At 45.6% G+C, this 12,682-nt stretch overlaps 1 protein-coding gene across 1 annotated transcript in view; it reads left to right on the plus strand.

Annotated features, from left to right (window-relative positions):
* The window catches only part of LOC307135119 (uncharacterized protein), a 46,565-nt gene extending 34,514 nt beyond the window's left edge, over nt 1-12,051 (plus strand). Inside the window, exons 2-8 of the mRNA XM_079831310.1 lie at nt 2,311-2,484; nt 2,590-2,763; nt 2,869-3,042; nt 3,148-3,321; nt 8,755-8,928; nt 9,012-9,058; nt 11,351-12,051. Coding sequence (XP_079687436.1) covers nt 2,311-2,484; nt 2,590-2,763; nt 2,869-3,042; nt 3,148-3,321; nt 8,755-8,928; nt 9,012-9,058; nt 11,351-11,952 — 1,519 coding nt within the window. The 3' untranslated portion in view covers nt 11,953-12,051. The remainder of the gene's footprint in view (nt 1-2,310; nt 2,485-2,589; nt 2,764-2,868; nt 3,043-3,147; nt 3,322-8,754; nt 8,929-9,011; nt 9,059-11,350) is intronic.
* The last annotated feature ends 631 nt before the right edge of the window (nt 12,052-12,682 follow it).

A 12,682-nucleotide genomic window follows, 5' to 3' on the forward strand; every position in this document is an offset into this window, starting at 1 on the left:
TCATATACGTAATATAAATGGCAATGCTTATTTATCAAATTGTTGTCATTCACGGTTTACTGCTACACCAAAAATCTAGTGCTGTTGCCTTGTGTTGACACAATAGACAAGCTGCAGGCCATTTGAAGTTCATCCCCGGGCCAGACTTTGAACACACTTGTCACACTATAACTCGTAAAACATTCAAATGTCCAGATATACAGTCTTACTGTTTTTTTTTTTGACACATTCATGATCATTACTTTTGCTGGCGTTCTGTGACAAGCTTTATGCATGCACTTGAGTGCTTAATTTATATTTATATTTTAAGGCTCATTATTATGGTTTAGTATTTCTTTATAATCCAGAACAATGACGAAAATAGTGAAAAATAATGATGAACGAACAACAAGGAAGAACAAAAAATGAACATACGGTACACATAGTATATACAAGCAAGACATTGTTGTTAGTCACCAGTTTTACTAGTTACCAATGTTACGACAACACAACATTGGCGTCCATTTTCAGGCCTTCCCGTTTGGGTTTCTCCAGTGCTGGAAATATGTGTCATAAAGCTCTTTCCTGATCACAACCCTTCTTTTTCTGTTGATATTCCTCTGACCTTTTATTTTTTGTAATGTCTCTCATCCATCTCTCTTTCTACAGTCTTTCTTTAATTATTCCTCTTGCTCACTCTCTCTCCTCCCCCATCATGAGTGGACATGCCCCCTACTGCTGATTGGCTCACTGTCTCTCCTCCACCATCATGAGTGGACATGCCCCCTGCTGATGATTACATTTACATTTATGCATTTAGCAGACGCTTTTATCCAAAGCGACTTACAACTTGGGGGAACATGAAGTGATAGGTCATGAAGAGTCAAGAAGCGCAATAAGAGCCTGAAATCCTGAGACCTTGTACATTGCTCAGTGTAGCACAGGCTAGAGTGGGGAGGGAAGAAGAAAGAGAAAGAGGAGAGGAAAAGGTTTTTTTTTTTTTTTTTTTTTTTACGAGGTTAAGTGCTCACGGAAGAGCTGAGTTTTAAGTTGACTTTTGAATGATGTCAATGATTCTGCGTTTCGGATGGTGTTGGGAAGAACGTTCCACCAGCTGGGAACGTTGAATGAAAATGTTCTGGAAAGGGATTTTTTCCCCCTCTTTGATGGTACCACAAGCCGTCGTTCCTTTGCTGAGCGAAGGCTTCTGGTGGGGGTGTGGATTTGTAGAATGGAGTCAAAGCAGGAGCTGAGCACATGGTGGCTCTGTATGCAAGCGTCAGCGCCTTAAACTTGATGCGAGCAGCGAGTGGTAGCCAGTGCAGGAGATGAAGAGAGGTGTGACGTGGGTCCTTTTGGGCTCGTTGAAGACAAGACGTGCTGCTGCATTCTGGATCATTCGAAGTGATTGGATCGCACAAGAGGGGAGTCTAACCAGAAGCGCATTGCAGTAGTCAAGTCTAGAGATAACCAGGGCCTGGACAAGAAGCTGTGTTGCGTGCTCTGTTAGGAACAGCCTAATCTTCCTGATGTTGTGGAGCGGAAACCGGCATGAGCGAGCTGTCTTAGAAATGTGTTCTCTGAAGGACAGCTGGTCATCAAATGTTACTCCAAGATTTCTGACTGACTTTGATGGGGAAATCAAGGATGTACCTAACTGGATGGTGAAGTCATGTTGTATGGTGGGACTGGCGGGGAAGATGAGAAACTCAGTCTTTGCCAGGTTAAGCTGCAGGTGATGTTTTCTCATCCATGCAGAGATGTCAGCCAGACAGCTGGAGATTCGTGCAGCTACTGTGGGGTCGTCTGGGTGAAATGAAAGGTAGAGCTGAGTGTCATCAGCATAGCAGTGGTATGAGAAGCCATGTGCCTGAATGATGGGTCCCAATGAAGTAGTGTAGATGGAGAAGATGTGTGAGTTGAGTATTTCCAGTTGTTATGAATGAGAAGACCAGTGCCATCACCCCTCCCAGTCTGGCGTGGGGTGTGGGAGAAAGAGAAGTTATTAGAAAGAGCAGCGGGTGTTGCTGAGTCTTCTGGGCGGACCCAGGTCTTGATTGGTCTTGATTGGCTACAAGTGTGTTATGGTGCTTGGTCCGATCCACTTTCAACAGTGTTTCTCAAAAATCACTTACTGCAACTTTAATGAACATGAATGATAAAATGATTGAATTTCCATGCTCAGTAGTTCATCATTCATCTTTCATCCAGGCTAGAATGTTAAAATATTTTGTTCCAGGTTCCTGAGTACAGACAAGTGGCAACTTCCTTTCCATTCCTTTATTGTTATTTCATTATTGTTTTAATGTTATATTATTTCATCTTTTCTAGTCTTGCTGGCTGTAATCTCACTGATCAGAGTTGTGAGAGTTTGTCATCAGCTCTTCAATCCTCAAACTGTGTCCTGAGAGAGCTGGACCTGACTAACAATGACCTGCAGGTTTCAGGTGTGAAGCTGCTCTCTGATGGGCTGAAGAGTCCAAACTGTCATCTGCAGATACTGAGGTATTTAAGAACATATAAAATATAATTTACAGTCAGCCGGTCATAATGTTGGTGTGTGTTTGTAGATGATCTGACTGTTGATGTGTGTGTTCTGCTCTCTTTCAGTCTTGCTGGCTGTAATCTCACTGATCAGTGTTGTGAGAGTTTGTCATCAGCTCTTCAATCCTCAAACTGTGCCCTGAGAGAGCTGGACCTGAGTAACAATGACCTGCAGGATTCAGGAGCGAAGCTGCTCACTGATGGGCTGAAGAGTCCAAACTGTCATCTGCAGACACTGAGGTATTTAACAACATATAAAATATAATTTACAGTCAGCCGGTCATAATGTTGGTGTGTGTTTGTAGATGATCTGACTGTTGATGTGTATGTTCTGCTCTCTTTCAGTCTTGCTGGCTGTAATCTCACTGATCAGTGTTGTGAGAGCTTGTCATCAGCTCTTCAATCCTCAAACTGTGTCCTGAGAGAGCTGGACCTGAGTAACAATGACCTGCAGGATTCAGGAGCGAAGCTGCTCTCTGATGGGCTGAAGAGTCCAAACTGTCAGCTGCAGATACTGAGGTATTTAAGAACATATAAAATATAATTTACAGTCAGCCGGTCATAATGTTGGTGTGTGTTTGTAGATGATCTGACTGTTGATGTGTATGTTCTGCTCTCTTTCAGTCTTGCTGGCTGTAATCTCACTGATCAGTGTTGTGAGAGTTTGTCATCAGCTCTTCAATCCTCAAACTGTGTCCTGAGAGAGCTGGACCTGAGTAACAATGACCTGCAGGATTCAGGTGTGAAGCTGCTCACTGATGGGCTGAAGAGTCCAAACTGTCATCTGCAGATACTGAGGTATTTAAGAACATATAAAATATAATTTACAGTCTGCCGGTCATAATGTTGGTGTCTGTTTGTAGATGATCTGACTGTTGATGTGTGTTTTCTGCTCTCTTTCAGTCATTCTTTTTGACATGATAATCATAATTGAATTGAGCCATGAGACCAGTGCAGATTCACACACCTATTAAGCACACATACACTGGGGGTGTGCAATATTGAAAAAAATAATACCTCAATACCTTTCTGGGATTTTGTTGATGAACTATAATTGTATGATATTTTACTGAGTGTGTGTTTTTTGGTCTGGTATCTTGTCTGGTTTAGAACTGTCATTGAGAGCTGACTCTCAAAGATTTTCATGTTCTTCATATTCTGTGCATTGGTCTATAGCAGCAGTGACAGAAATAATCGTTTCCATTAAGTGACAATATTTGACCCCTTAAATAGATTTCCAGAGGCATTTATACCTTTACAGCGTTTCTAACCTTATTAGAAGTGTGCATCTTGTATGAATTTTTTTTTAAAATATAATCAATAAATTCAAGTAGAATAAGAAGATGGGGCATATCATGTATAGATCATTTCATAAAATGATTTATATAAATAATAATAAATCGAAACACTGTGTTAAAGGTTGTGTTATTTGTTGCAAAACTCCATATTCCACTCAGTTATAAACTTTAAATATATAAATTAATGCTGGCAATCAATAAAAAAAACTGGTTAATCAATCACACATCTTTCAGTGGTTAATCAAAATTAAAAACATTAAGGCCTGGTTTCACAGACAGGGTTTAGATTAAGTCAGAATTAGGCATTAGTTCAATTAGGCTTCAAAAATGTAGCAATTTTTTATTTAAAGGGTTAGTTCACCCAAAAATGAAAATTATGTCATTAATTACTCACCCTCATGTCGTTCGACACCCGTAAGACATTTGTTCATCTTTGGAACACAAATTAAGATATTTTTGTTGAAAGCTGATGCTGAGAAAGGCCTCCATTGACACTTGACACTTGGACATTTGCACTCACAAGACCCATAAAAGGCACTAAAAACGTCGTTACAAAGTCCATCTCACTACAGTGGCTCTACAATCATTTTATGAAGTGATGACAATAGTTTTTGTGCGGGAAAAAAAAATCAAAATAACGACTTTATTCCACAAGTTCTTGTCTTCTGTGTAGGCCTCGGCCGTGAACTCACGAAGCACCACAACGCATGCGCGAGAATATGACGCAGAACCGGCGTTCAGACACGTGACCCAGAAGCGAGGAGGAGATTTGTTTACAACGAGCAGAGGAAGACGCGCCGTATCTAAGCTGTTGAATTCTACATTGATCGTGCTTTAGGTCTCGGTGCAGGGCTCAAAATGGGACTAAAGTGTGGATATCATGGATTCCCGAACGCCGGCGCTACGTCATATTCTCACGCATGCGTCGTGGTGCTTCGTGAGTTCACAGCCGAGGCAGACAAGGAAGTTGTCTAAGACACTCCACTCCACATCCGTAACCGAGACGTTCCCTTTTGTTCAGTCATTACGACGTACATTAGTGACTAACGAATGGGGGTTCCAATATAATCCCGCCACTCAGCTGTCTTCCAGTACCCTGCGTAAGTGTGAGTTCCCTGTCGTAAGACTCATGCTTAACACAGGAATACCAAGGTACACTGGGAAGCATATTCCAGTGAAGGTATGCAAAGATGCCTGTCCGTAGGGAGGACTTAAGAGTACACATATGACCCGCTAAGGGCTGCATATGGGAAAACTCTAGGATACCAACCGCAGGTGGATTTTTAACCCTAGTGGTGGCAGGGACTTGCCAAGGGAAAGACACCTGCTCGCTAAGGAGGCTTACGGTGGAAATACACGTGTGAGGGTCACACAGGTTTCGGCGTAAGCAGTGCTGGAGGGACTCAGGGTTCTCGGGGAGCTCACCTGAGGAAAAATATTGCACGTATCCAGTCCGTGGAGTGGAATAGCGAGCAAGCGAAGTATGTTCGGTGTCGCCCAGCCTGCAGCTCTGCAGATGTCTGTTTGTGAGGCGCCATGCGCTAAGGCCCAAGAGGAGGCCACACTCCTAGTGGAATGTGCCCTGACCCCAAGGAGACATGGTCGACCTTGCTGCTGGTAAGCCAAAACAATTGTGTCCACTATCCAGTGAGACAGCCTTTGCTTTGAGAGAGCTCTTCCCTTCCGCTCTCCACCATAACAGACAAAGAGCTGGTCTGAGGTCCTGAAACATTGCGTGCTGTCTACGTAAGTGCGGAGGGTGCGTACTGGACAGAGCAGTGCCAAGGCTGGGTCTGCCTCCTCCAAAGGCAGCGCTTGCAGGTTCACCACCTGGTCTTTGAACGGAGTGGTGGGAACCTTGGGCACATATCCAGGCCGGGGTCTCAGAATCACGTGAGAGTTAGCCGGCCCGAATTCCAGGCACGCTTCGTCAACCGAAAATGCCTGCAGGTCCCCGACCCTCTTAACAGAGGCTAATGCGGTCAGCAGAGCCGTATTCATCGACAGGAACTTAATATCAACCGACCGCAAAGGCTCAAAGGGAGTTCTCTTCAGAGCATTTAGAACTACTGCGAGGTCCCAAGAGGGTACGAGAGGAGAGCGAGGAGGATTCAGTCTCCTCGCCCCACTCAGTCTTTTTGGTCTTCTTGGCGAGAAGAGCACCAGGTGATGAAGAGGTTCCACTTCAACGCATAGGCATGCCGAGTGGACTCTGCCCTAGTTGAAGTGATGGTGGCGACCACCGGAGGTGGTAGGCCACTCAAACCTGCCGAGTCCCATCCAGGAGCCACACGTGGAGGTTCCAAAGATCGGGACGCGGGTGCCATAGGGTGCCCCGTCTCTGAGTAAGGAGGTCCGGTCTCAGAGGAATAGGCCAGGGAGGGGCTGTCGCAAGGAGTATGAGTTCGGGGAACCAGGTCTGGCCGTGCCAGTACGGGGCGAACAGAAAGACCTGCTCCTTGTCCTCCCTGATCTTGCACAGGAGCTGTGCGAGTAGGCTCACTGGGGGGAACGCATATTTGTGTAGGCCCCGCGGCCAGCTGTGCGCCAGTTTTAATTTGCATCCGTGCCGAGCGTGCCCTCGGTCAGGGAATAGAACAGGCTGCAGTGGGAAGAGTCGTGGGAGGCAAACAGATCTATCTGCACGTCCCCGAACTGTTCCCAAATCCGCTGGACCGTCTGGGGATGGAGTCTCCATTCTCCCGGGAGTGGCTGAAACCGTGAGCTCGTCGGCTGCACGGTTCAGGGCTCCTGGAATATGGACAGCACGAAGGGACCTCAGGCGCTTCTGACTCCATAGAACGAGATAGCAGGCGAGTTGAGACATATGGCGGAGCGTAGACCGTAGGTGCGGAGCGTAAGTGGTTGTTGTTTTCTACAACGGCCATCTTGTCTGTCCTGACTAGTACATGTTGACCCTTAAGCAACGCCCGGAAGCGGTGCAGGGTGAACCGTACTGCCAGCAACTCGAGGCAATTGACATGCAGGAGACGCTGGGGTCCTGTTCAGGAGCCCGCGGCTGCTTGTCCATTACACATGCCTGTAGCCCGTAGCAGAGGCATCCGTCGACATGACAACATGCCTGGAAACTCGTTCTAAGGGCATACCTGCCCGTAGAAAACTGAGTTTCGACCACAGTGTGAGAGTCTGTGGGCAGGCCCGAGTCACTTGTACCCGGAGCGTGCCAGACCGCCATGCCCATCTCGGGACTCGATCGCGAAGCCAAAGCTGAAGTGGTCTCATATGAAGCAATCAGAGCGGCGCTTATGTGGCTGCAGATGCCATATGCCCCAGGAGCCTCTGAAAAAACTTCAGTGGGACCGCACTCTTGCTCTCTAATTAACAAAGGCAAGTCAGCCGTGACTGCGTGCACGCTCGCTGGTAAGCAGCACACACCTGGCGACCGAGTCGGAAACCACACTGAGAAAAGAGATCCTCTGCACGAGTCGCTCTTCTCCCAGTCGACCCGAAGGCCCAGACGGGCCAAGTGCCGGAGCACTTGGACTCTGTGTCCGCAGACCTGCTTACGAGAGTGACCCAGTATGAGCCAGTCATCGAAGTAGTTCAGGATGCGAACAACGTGCTGCCTTAGTGGCACAAGGGCTGCCTCGATAGACTACGTAGAGTCACGAGGGGACAGAGCTGCCCGAATGGGAGGACTGCGTACTGAATGTCCACCCCTCGAAGCAAACCGTAGGAACGGTCCGCGTCGAGGAAGGAGACATGAAAATAAGTGTCCTTCAGGCCGATCGCTGCAACCAATCTACCCGACGAACGCATCCGAGGAGGCGTTCGCTACAGACATCCCGAACGGGAGCCTGTGAAGGGATCGGTTCAGGACGGGCAGGTCCAGGATTGGCCGTAACCCACCGGTTTCCTAGGGTACAATGAAGTAAGGGCTGAGGAAGCTGGACTTCATTTCGGCTGGAGGGACAGGCTCGATCGCACCCTTCGCCAGTAGGGTGGCAACCTCCGCACGCATGACTGGGCCTTCTAATGGGCCCCCGCATGGAGCATGGACTCCCCGGAAGAGGGGAGGAGCCTGCGCAAACTGAATCGCGTAGCCGAGCCTGATGGCCTTCGCGACCCAGCGGACAGCCCCTGAAGCTGTAGCCAGGCTCCAGGAACTGACCAACGGGGTCGCTCGAACCACAGACGTACCCAGGGTGGGGCAGCGAGGCAGCGTTACTGTCCCGGACATGGGAGGCGTAGCGTCCTGGTGTGGGGGCACGGTTAACGGCTATGTCCTGACAGAGGACACCAGGGAAGGACGCACGTTCCACTGGGGTCTGCTCTGAGAGGAGGCTGGCGACAGAGAGGGATGAGAGCGGCGCGGCCCGGGGGGGCGGCACACACTGCCATCACCGGTCTCTGGGACCTCAGAGATGGGGACACCAGTTCTTTCCAAGTGCCGCCAGCCCGGGGGCCAGCAGCAGAAGGATTTTCCCCCGGCCCTCCACCGGGGGAAGGACAGGCCCTGCTACCATCCCCTGGAAAGAACTGGGACCCATCTCTGGGTTGTCTGCCTCCAGCCTGGTGTTTAACCAGGCTGGGGAGCGGACTGGGCGACATACGCTCACACACAAATTCACGTACACATGCACTCACAAACACACACTCACACATTAGCACACACAGTAAATTAATTAAAGCATGTTTAAAACTTCAGCCAATGAAATATCACAGTTAAACAGAGAAATTTCATCATGCACAGAAATGTAAATGTGAATTTCTGGAGGACTGCATGAATTATTACATTTTTTTAAGTGTGTTTATTGAATTACTACTGATATATTTAATTGAGTAGCATTATTGCTGATGTTTGAAAATCCAGTGTGTTTTAATGTGTTAATAAGTAAAATATGAAAATGTTTTTGGTGAGACATATAAAGAGAACTAGATAGATGACGAGGCTGTTTTGATCCATCTGTAGGTTGTCTGGCTGTATGGTGACAGAGGACGGCTGTGGTTTTGTGTCTTCAGCTCTGAGTTTAAATCCCTCACACCTGAGAGAGCTGGATCTGAGCTACAATCACCCAGGAGATTCAGGAGTCAAGCTGCTCTCTGACAAACTGGAGGATCCGAAATGCTCACTACAGATACTCAAGTGTGTCAAACACTGATACTGACATATAGAACGCATGTGTGCATGATGTATATTTACATTAATGTGTGTTTGTGTGTTTATAGTGTTGATCATGGAGGGGAGATAAGGATCACAGCAGGACCACGAAAGTGTATGTCTACAAACAAACAAACAAACAAACAAACACACACACACACATGTTGGATTTTTGTATGTTCGTGGGGACTTGCCATATACTTCTATTGTTTTTATACTGATGTAACATATTTTCTGTCCCCTAAGCCCATAGCCCTAAACCTACCCTTCACAGAAAACTTTCTCCATTTTTACAATTTTAAATTGGCATAATTTATACATTTTTCTCATTTGAACCACTGGCTGGTCCCCACAATGATCTCTGGTTTTACTACCAAATGTCCTCACAATGGAGCCCAGCTAACAAAATGAGCCCATTTTCAAAACGTTGTGGGAACTTTGATTTGAAATGTTTATATAATGTTAAAATGTCTGGTTTTCTTGTTATTAATTGAATGTTGTTTAAATGTTACAGTAACATCAGTACAACATGCAAGAATGAGAATACTTTTACAAGAAAGTTAAGGTTATACTTCCACACAATTAAGAATCATGTAATTGCAAATTTTTTTAATAGTTTTCTATTGGCTGTGAGCATTTTGTGCTCTTTATGCTCCCTGGGCACCTTGCGTTTTAAAGGGGTGATGAATTGAGAAATCAACTTCAAACCTCAACTTGTGATTCGACTCGTCAAGTCAAGTCAAGTCAACTTTATTTATATAGCGCTTTTAACAATGTAGATTGTTTCAAAGCAGCTTTACAGTGTTAAACAGGAAAATAATGCAGCATAATTTTATTCAGCTGTATAGCCATTCTGGAAAAATTTCAAGTATCATACAGTGACAGTGTGGGCTTTAGATCAATAATTTGATCAGTAATTTAGTTTAAATGGTTAATTTAGTTTATTATTTAGATGTATTTCGATGTTTAGTTGAAAAATTTAGACTCGTGGAACTAAACGGATCGCGCTACAGAGCAATAAACATGCCGGTTCTAGCTCACATGCGTAAGACATTGCACTAGGGATGGGCGATATGGCCTAAAGTCCATTTTGCGATATACATTGCAGCCTCTTGCGATAATAATATATATATCACAATATATAAATTATAATAGACCCATTTCAGAACAGGTTACATAGACCCTAAGGAAAGCCAAACCATAAGGAAACATATTTCAAACAAAGTTTCTTACCTGCAGCCTAATGTAACGTATTTGGTTTAAAACATTTTGTTCTCTTAATGAAATGAAAACTGTTGTCTTGTTTAAGGTCCCGTTCTTCGTGATCCCATTGTTCAAACTTTAGTTAGTGTGTAATGTTGCTGTTAGAGCATAAATAATACCTGTAAAATTATAAAGCTCAAAGTTCAATGCCAAGCAAGATATTTTATTTAACAGAAGTTCCCTTTCAAAGCCTACAGCGAACGGCGGGCTTAGACTAAATCCTGGTACTTCCGTCTTTAATTACGTCAGTACAACCGTAGAACAGACTAACCTCCGCCCACAAGAATACGCGAAAAAAGGGGCGTGGTCTTGTTGCTGTCCCACGTGGAGAAGAGGACGGTCGTGTGGAGAAAAGGAAGTGTTGCGTTTGACTGTGTTTGTCGCCATGTCGTCGAGACGCTGTTATTTTCATCCAGGAGTCAAATCACCTTTGTTTGGCTTTCCCAGGGACGCTGTAGAGATTATTGAACGCATACATCTCTCCGTTAAGAGGCGTCACCTTTCCAACGTGCGCTAAGCTGCTGTCGAATCACAACACGGGAACCGCTGGCACAATCAGAACTCGTTACGTATTTCTGAAGGAGGGACTTCATAGAACCAGGAACTCACCAGCCGTTTTTAGGACAGTGAGAACAGCGGTACACAGATCAGTAAATTGTGTGAAAAATACTGTGTTTTTTTTACACGCGAAACATGAACACATGTTATATTGCACACTGTAAACACAATCAAAGCTTCAAAAAAACACGAAGAACGGGACCTTTAATAAAGGATCAGATACTGTGAATTAGGGAATAGGTGTAACATGAATCCACTGGAGAGGCAAGTTTGTGAACCCAAGTGCAGTTTATTCCAAAATCAAAATTCAAAACATATAAAGAAGACTTGACTTGGCAATACAAAAACAGACTAGACTAGACTTGACTTGACTTTACAACAGAAACTCACCATCAGTGGTTACACAATCAATATCATACAAAGACACATGGCAAACATGAGGGCTTAACCCTCATACACACACACTCACACTCACACACACACACACACACACACACACACACACACACACACACACACACACACAAACACACACACACTCGTCTAGTGTCTGTTGTTCTATATGTTTCTCTCTTCTTGTGTTCAGATGCCTGTGATCTCACACTGGATCCAAACACAGCACACACTCGTCTCGTTCTGTCTGAGGGGAACAGGAAGGTGAAGTGTGTGAGAGAGGATCAGCCGTATCCTGATCATCCAGAGAGATTTGATGGAGTTGTTCATCAGGTTGTGTGTGGAGAGAGTCTGACTGGACGCTGTTACTGGGAGGCTGAATGGAGCGGATGTGCTGTTATATCAGTGACATATAAAGGAATCAGCAGGAAAGGAGGGAGTGAAGACTGTGTGTTTGGATTCAATGACAAATCCTGGAGTCTGATCTGCTATGGTAACAGATTCTCTGTCTGGCACAATAATAACTGGACTGATATCCCTGACATCAGTTCATCCTCTCAGAGAGCCGGAGTGTGTGTGGACGTGTCGGCCGGCACTCTGTCCTTCTACAGCGTCTCTGACACACACACACTCACACACTTACACACACTCAACACCACATTCACTGAACCCCTCTGTGCTGGATTTAGGGTTTATGAAGATTCAGTGTCTCTGTGTCAGATTAAACACACACACACACACACACACACACACACACACACACACACACACACACACACACACACACTGCTCTGAATCTGTAATAAGGCTGTAATAATATTGATATATTATCATATTGCTGTATTATGTATATTGTAAACTGATCATGAGATGTAATAAAGGACTGATTGATTGAATCATGAAGTGGTTTATGAATGATTGATGTGAACTGATGACAGTATGAAGAATCATGAAGAATCTTCCCGGTGTTCCAGTTGACCCTCGGTTCATGTTCCAGCATCCAAGGGCGTCCCAGGATGATGTCCGCGGTCGATCCTTCCAGCACCATAAACAAGATTTCTTTGGAATTCAGACAGCCGATGCAGAGCATCAGATGGGGGAGACATGATTGACACGACCACGATCCAGCGTTTTTTCCAAGATGGTGTGGATGCTTAATTCTTGGGAACAACGTTTTCTTTTAAGATGGAGCCTTTGAAGGAGGTGGTGAGAGGTGAAGTTCCTGGCTGAACCGGAGTCAATGAGGGCTTATGCTGAAACAGTGGTATAACGTCTTAGGATATGCACTACTGTTCTCGTGAGAGGAGATTTTAGGAGGAAGTTGGATGGTACTCACCGCGGGTCGTGGTGGTCGAGATGAGCATTTGGTGATAACGTGTCCATCTCCCCCACAGTACAAGCATATATGATTCAATCATTTACACTGATGCCCCGCTAGGTTGAGATGGTACGAGTGAGATGCATTGACTCGGGTGCTGGAAGTACGACAGGTGTTGCGGAGGGCAGAGGATGCAGAGCGGGTGGA

This window comes from Gobio gobio (genome assembly GCF_949357685.1).
Source record: "Gobio gobio genome assembly, chromosome: 12".
Classification (NCBI taxonomy): domain Eukaryota; kingdom Metazoa; phylum Chordata; class Actinopteri; order Cypriniformes; family Gobionidae; genus Gobio; species Gobio gobio.